The sequence below is a fragment of the Gymnodraco acuticeps genome, unplaced genomic scaffold (assembly GCF_902827175.1).
Source record: "Gymnodraco acuticeps unplaced genomic scaffold, fGymAcu1.1, whole genome shotgun sequence".
Taxonomy (NCBI): Eukaryota; Metazoa; Chordata; class Actinopteri; order Perciformes; family Bathydraconidae; genus Gymnodraco; species Gymnodraco acuticeps.
Window position 1 is genome coordinate 4,687,442 of NW_022990238.1, and position 6,949 is coordinate 4,694,390.

Genomic DNA, 6,949 nt, shown 5'->3' on the forward strand with positions numbered 1-6,949 from the left:
ACCTTAAAGATGATCAATTCAAAGTTGAAGTTTCAATAAAGCTTCCAACTTGATTAAATTAACTTAGCTAGTCAGGAGATAATGAATGTTCTGTTTATTATCTGCTAAGAAATAATGCCACTGTGCCACTAGGGGCCGATTGAGGCACTTTGCTTTTCCTTTTATGGGTCGGCTCCTGTTTCACCTACCGCTTGCCGTAGGCGCGGTAGAGCCTACAGTAAAGCGGCGGGAGAACAGAATATCTGTCCTCAAATATAATAACAGTCCACATTTATACACAATAATAAGTAAATAGTGTGCATTGCGTCGTTTCAAGAAGGTTTTAGTTTGTTAAAACCCTTCAGTGTTTGGCAGATAATACCGTTGACCGCGTGCATTGTTGTACTGCATCTTTTTAAACCATTCGCCTGGAATCAGCTTTGGACGTTTGTTTTTATTAGCCCGTTTTAGCGCTCCAGCAATAATGGCGAAGGTACAGGTGTTAAATGTGGCTGTCCTAGATAACCCTAGTCCCTTTGGAAACCCCTTTCAGTTTGAAATAACTTTTGAGTGTATGGAGGACCTTCCTGAAGGTAGGTGTCGTTTCACAAAAGTTGTTATTTGAGGCTATTTGAAGCTTGAGCATGTTGCTAACGTTGCGTTGGTTCTGTGTTGGTCTGTACTAGAGATTGCTAACGGCTAAAGCTAGGTTAGCCACGTTAGCCAACTTAAGTCAGAGAGTCACATTTTTGAAAAGTAACCAAATGTTATAAGGTTGTAGCGAAGTAATATAACACAGCGTGACTTGATAGGTAACCTGTGGTTGACAGATCTCCAGTTTGTCTAGCATAGGTCAATTCTTTGAACAAACCTGAGTTTATTGTCCTAGTGTAGACTACTACAATTCAAATGGCCTTACAGTGAATTAATCTCATTCCAGTGATGTTAGTCAAATCCTTTGTTACTCCTCATTTACTTGTAAAAGTGTTATGCAAAGGTTACAGTGTAACTAAAGTAAATGTCACTAATAAGCTTTAGGGGATTTTAATTAAGGGTAGTTAAGCATTTTAGAGTTATCTAATAGATATTTTATTCTACTTTACAGCATAGTCAAATAATTGGGTGTCAGTAGTAGCTACAAGTGAAACACGTTTTTAAGTGTTCCATTCAGTACACCTTTATACTTTTATATTTGTTTTTTTCTCCTATAATTAGGATTATTAGTTATTTTTCAAATGGCTATAGTTTATAACATTAAAAAGAGGTTTGCAGAGATAATACTGACACATCTCTGAACTCAAGCTCCTGGTATAAACAATGAAAGCAAAAGCACAACATATGTGTCCTAACAATGTGAGAATCAGAAAATCATTTATATATTATTGACTATTTAAATATTGTAGTATTTCTACTAAATGAGTGATGCATATGATCAGTTAGTTAACAATAATGGCCAGCAACTTTCCTGTTCATCATCTATTTGATTAGTGATATCATTTTCCCAGCACACTCTTCTGTAACTTTGAGTGGTAAAGTGAACCTAACTTCATTTTCTTTTATTTGTTTGTTTTGACAGACCTTGAATGGAAGATCATCTATGTTGGCTCCGCAGAGAGTGAAGAGTATGACCAAGTCCTCGACTCCGTCTTGGTCGGCCCAGTACCTGCTGGGAGACACATGTTTGTGTTTCAGGTATGTTTGGCTAGGGAAAGAGGAAACTGTGACGGCACTTTGTGTTCCTTTAGCCATTTAGCATATACTGGGTACAGTCATTTTTTAAATAACATGTTATATTACTCAGTTCAACATCGTCAGTTGCATCCTCTTTGTCCTTGCATTTTTCCATTTCAAATGTTGGACATTTCTTTTTTCCAGCATAGCTTTTCTAATTGTTCATAGAGCCTTTTTAAAGATCAGCAAAATTGCAAACAGTCACTTTTACATATTTAGAAAAACGCAGTCCCTACACTACCTGCTCATCTTGTCATGTGACAATAATGCATCCCCACAGATTTGACATAATGTTATTGGATAGTCATAAAACCATGCCGGTTTTAGCTCATTGTAGATTTATCTGGACCTTTATTTACATGATGTTGTTTCACTGCATTATCTGTAACCTGATTAATCTATACGTTTTTTGGAAGCAGTTAAATGCCCATTTTCTGATTTAGGTAAACCATGTTCTAATCCTTTTATTGACAAATAGTGCAAGACTACTTATCATATCACAACCCTGTCGCCATAGTCTCCACTTGTCAAGTGGACATTTCAATTCCTCAAAGCATTGTACACCAAAATGTTGCCTTGTATTTTACACAACGACTTGTTGTGTTCCTTTTAACAGGCTGACGCTCCAAACACTGGACTGATTCCTGAAAGTGATGCTGTTGGTGTGACTGTAGTCCTGATCACATGCACATACCGTGGACAGGAGTTCATTCGCATTGGTTACTATGTGAACAATGAATACACAGAACCAGATCTTCGTGAAAATCCACCGATCAAGCCAAACTACACACAGGTCAGACAAATGGTTGACTCTGGATAAAGTTCTGTTTTCAATATGACTGTTTAATGCTTATTTGTTATATGAAATAATACTTTGGATAACGATCTTTTATCAACTTGAATGTGTAATGTAATTTCTGGTTGAAAAGCAGTTTTAAAATAATTCTGTGTGGGGGAAAAAGTGAACAAAAAAATATGTACAAACATTAGATGAAATACCGTATACACTACATCAGAGGTGCCCAGTACGTCGACCGCGGGGGCAATGCTGGTAGATCGCGAGTCATTCATAAAAAAATCCAGCTCCGTTAAAATAGACAAAACAGGTTTTGATCCCTCCTCCCTTGGCCTCCCTGCCACTTAATTCAGGAGTTTACTTGACAGAAAAAGCGACCTATCGCTTTCCAGTCTGTTAACCCAGAATGCAAAGCGATACAAAGTCAGTCAAGTGCTGGGAAAACTCAAATTAAGTTAAAGAGACAAACAAGAGACAAACCACAAAATGAGTGCGGGACCGAGCAAGAAGCTAAAGACAAACCACTTCCACCCAGAATGGGAGGAAGAATATTTGTTTGTGATGTCACATTCAAAGGTTATTTGCCTTAGTTATTTGTAAAGCAAGCGTCGCTTTGCCAAAGAAAGGTAACGTGGAGAGGCATTATCGGAGTGTTCACAAGGCATATGACAGCGACTTCCCTCCGAGTAGCGAGTTGAGAAAGAGAAAGGTCATGTATTATTGCTACACAAACATTATCTCGCAGTCTTAGTGTCGCCAACTCGTTTCTAACATGCAAAAAGACAAACAAATGCGTCTATGGTCGGTGTATTTTCGACCTTTCCAATCGAGACGAGATCTCTCTCCCCGTCTGTGTGCGAGGGGGCGGGGCAGTTTACACACACGCAGCTGCTACATGCAGCAACACACGGAGGAGATGGCGGAGAGAAGCGCTCCAAGGGCAAGGTATGGTTAAATGATGTGGACAATGCTCCATGTAAGGGCAGTAACACGAGCAATTTATCTAAACATTTAGCAAAAGTGCACCACATTCAGACGCAGGAATGCACCGGGTTCCACTGTCTTCTTTCTAGTAGCTCTGTAGCCCCCCCCATCCACGAGTAACGTTTCCACGTCAGGTGTTATGTATGCTAGCAGCACCACACAGAGTTAACACAATTATACAAGCATGGGTTAATGATGAGAGGAAACAGAGTTACTCTTTATTTTGTTAAAGTTTCAGCTATTCTGTTTACAGTTCTGTCATCAGATTATTTAATACCATTTGTTAAAACACTGTTGTTTCTTTTGATGTGAAATATTATTGATTTAATTAATAAAAAGCAATGTTAGTTTTGTTCACAATTTGTTTAGTTAATTTAATAATATATGTATTTTTGAATCAAGTATTCATCTTTATTGTCTTCATTGTTAGTTTCCACATGCCTAAAACAACCTCAAGCTAAATCTAAAAGTTGATGGCTAAATAAGAGCGTTTGAGAAATTGTGCAAGGCATAAAGTCCGAATAGTCGATTAATCGTTTCATTAATCGATAGATTAATCGATTATCAAATTAGTCGTTTGTTGCAGCCTAGTTATCCCATGTATAAATTAAACGTGTTATTCAGCAACCCTTGCAATTTGGGATTTTAATTTTGGTTGGTAGACCTCGGTGAGCTGGTCATTTCAAAAGTAGCTCACCAGCCAAAAAAGTGTGGGCACCCCTGCACTACATCATTCAATGTACATTTGTTTTATATATTAACCTTTAAAATATAATAAGAAGGCAGCATGGTGCACACATACTCTGCAGAAGTGAGGCTTTTCTTTCTGTTCAGCCTGTACTTTGTAACATCATTTTTTATCCTTAAAAAATGACTAGTAATCCTATCAAACTCCCTTTGTTATATAACTAGTTAAACAGAAATGTTACTACTGCAAGCAATGTTCTTCAGTGACAGGCCACTAGGGATGGGTATCGTTTGAAATGTATCGATTCCGGTTCTGCTTATCGATTCCGATTCTTATCGATTCCCCGTTTCGATTCCAAAATTGTAAAAGAAAGAGGTCAAACGTTTAGATAACAAAAATATCTTTATTTTTGTTAAGCTTTAACTGACATTTTTACAAATAAAAAATATACATGCGATACAAATGTATTGCACAATAGCTGTGCTTTATTTTAACTGAGCTATGCCTTTGTCAAGCTATTAGCAGGCATTACACTGTGCCTTGTCTTTTTCTTTTTTAGTGTAGTGGAGCCTCACTTTAGAGCGTTTACCGCGACCCATCTTTGGTGTTATGAAGTGACTGAGCTTGTGAACTGTCTACGGGAGGGCAGGGGGAGCCTTGCTGCGGGGAAACTGTGGACCTCTGTCGCCGCAACTTACATGATGCCGTTTAAAAAAATGAAGGGCGGTGCCGGCCGTCAGCGTGCCGAGCCGGCCGTCAACGTCCCGCTGACGACCGGCTGTTCTGTGATTCTCCAGAACACACAGATAGCCAGTCCTCCCTTACTCTGATGTATTCCACCGGGTCACCGCGGCGCAGATGGACCCGGTGGAATAGGGTCCACCGCGTTTAGGAACCGTTAAGCAGAACCGAAATTGTGTATTTTGTACGGGTACCCGGCATTTTCTTATTGGTTCTCACCTGGAACCGAGTTTCGGTTCCCAACCCTACAGGCCACTGAGTCTTTGAATGAAAACCATTTGGCACCTTTGTACGGATCTTATCAACAGAGTTCACCTTTTCTGTACTTGAGGCTGGATGCCAAACGAAGTGTGGTGATGTCTCATGAGTCTGCAGTGTGCTCATTAGCGAAAAGTACATGCAGCTAATGGATTAAGATTAAGGCTTCTGGGGAAAGGTTTTCCAATTGCTGTCAGATTGTTCCCATTTAAGTTGTAAATTGTGTAGGCAGACAATTTATATCTTTCCTACTCCCACTGGTGATTTGCATATTCTGTACTGTGCTGTGACCCAACTTAGATATGGTTTTACGGTCTGAAATCTCTTGTCAGTTTCTCATAGAAAACATATTAATATTCACAAGTCATTTAAATATTTACAAAATGTATATCTATTTTCTTTTTCAGCTTCAGAGAAACATTCTGGCATCGAACCCACGTGTGACGAGATTCCATATAAACTGGGAAGGCTGTGCAGAGCGGATGGAGGACTGTGAAAATGTGGATCCCTCATCAAACTCCATGCTCCCACCATCATGTCTCCCGGGCAAGGCCCCCCCTTTAGGGATACTACCAGATAACTCCATGGACTGCTTATAGAGCCCCAAAGTTAATACCTCGCAGCACAAGATCTTCTGAAGAATGCCTATGGACATTCGAGTGTGGATGTAAAGACATCTTTGCCTTGCAGCTTTCCTTATTTACCTGAAGCTTGTCAAAACGTAACTCTCATCTTGGGATTGAGATGATTGTTTGTTTTAAGGAGGATCAAGAACATCTTACTGGTATGTGCATCACTTATATATGTGAAATGTTCTTACCATAACATTTAAAACATTATTTAACTCATGGGAGGGTGACTGACATGAGCTGAACTGAAAGAGGAAAGAAAGCCGATGTGTGATTCACCTTCCTTCCTCTTGTAGATGCAGAACTGATTTGTACCAGTTTGGGAGGATTTCAGAGCTCATGCTATAAAACGCAGTGTTGTTGCTGTACAGGAATTTGATCATCTGCCATTATATTTGGGTTCAAATTTATTTTGCACTTAAACCTTTTTCTTTTGGAGTTTTGAATGGGATACATTACTTTTCCATGTTTTTTTGTTTTGTTTCCAACTTTGTGTTCAAATAAAAATTGATGTTATCTATCTGTGTACAAATGTCTGTAATGGTAAGATGTTGTTCTTATTTCTCTTCTTTTTTGCCTTTACTTATTTTATTTTGATTAAACAAGCAGGGGAAGAATATTGCTCCTTTTTAAATGTGTCTGTGCTGAAAACAAATGTTTTCTCTTTTGTTCTTGTTAAGAATGTCACAAAGAAGTAATTACAGTTTGAACATGGTCGTTTTAAACACAAGAGTGGCAACTCTGTAAAACAAATGTCACTGTGTGCATCCTCTTATATTTCCCCATTTGACTAAAAATAGCCTGTGTTAACGTCACACCCAATCACAGATCGCTCGGGTAAAAGGGGTGGTTAAGCTACAGAACAGACTTTGTTAAATACTGCTGTGCAAGTAGGATTATTGTTGCAAGATGCTAAAGCGGATGATTTGTGCCCTGCAAGAAACTCGTTCTTATAAATACAAACAGCTGATCATTTAAAGCAAAACGGAAAAAAACAGTCATAGTTATGGGCGTATTGGCTGCAAGCAAGTCCGGGAGGCGGGACAAAATAATTTGATGGACGAATCGCATCAATGCAATGATTGGATGTATTGACGCTCCTCCAATCAGCATCTGAATTGCGACGTCTCTCATGTAAGTGTA

At 38.9% G+C, this 6,949-nt stretch overlaps 1 protein-coding gene across 1 annotated transcript; it reads left to right on the plus strand.

Annotated features, from left to right (window-relative positions):
* The first annotated feature begins 183 nt into the window (after positions 1–183).
* On the plus strand, positions 184–6,342 carry asf1ba (anti-silencing function 1Ba histone chaperone). Its single transcript, XM_034219722.1, has 4 exons — positions 184–572; positions 1,556–1,671; positions 2,327–2,503; positions 5,585–6,342. Exons 1-4 carry the CDS (start codon positions 464–466, stop codon positions 5,774–5,776), a joined length of 594 nt encoding a protein of 197 aa, XP_034075613.1. The 5' UTR covers positions 184–463; the 3' UTR covers positions 5,777–6,342.
* Positions 6,343–6,949: the final 607 nt, after the last annotated feature.

Coding starts and splice junctions, on each gene's coding strand:
- asf1ba (XM_034219722.1), top strand. CDS start 464: ATGGCGAAGGTACAGGTGTTAAATGTGGCTGTCCTAGATAACCCTAGT. Junction 1,672..2,326: donor GACACATGTTTGTGTTTCAG/GTATGTTTGGCT, acceptor TCCTTTTAACAG/GCTGACGCTCCAAACACTGG. Junction 2,504..5,584: donor TCAAGCCAAACTACACACAG/GTCAGACAAATG, acceptor TTTCTTTTTCAG/CTTCAGAGAAACATTCTGGC.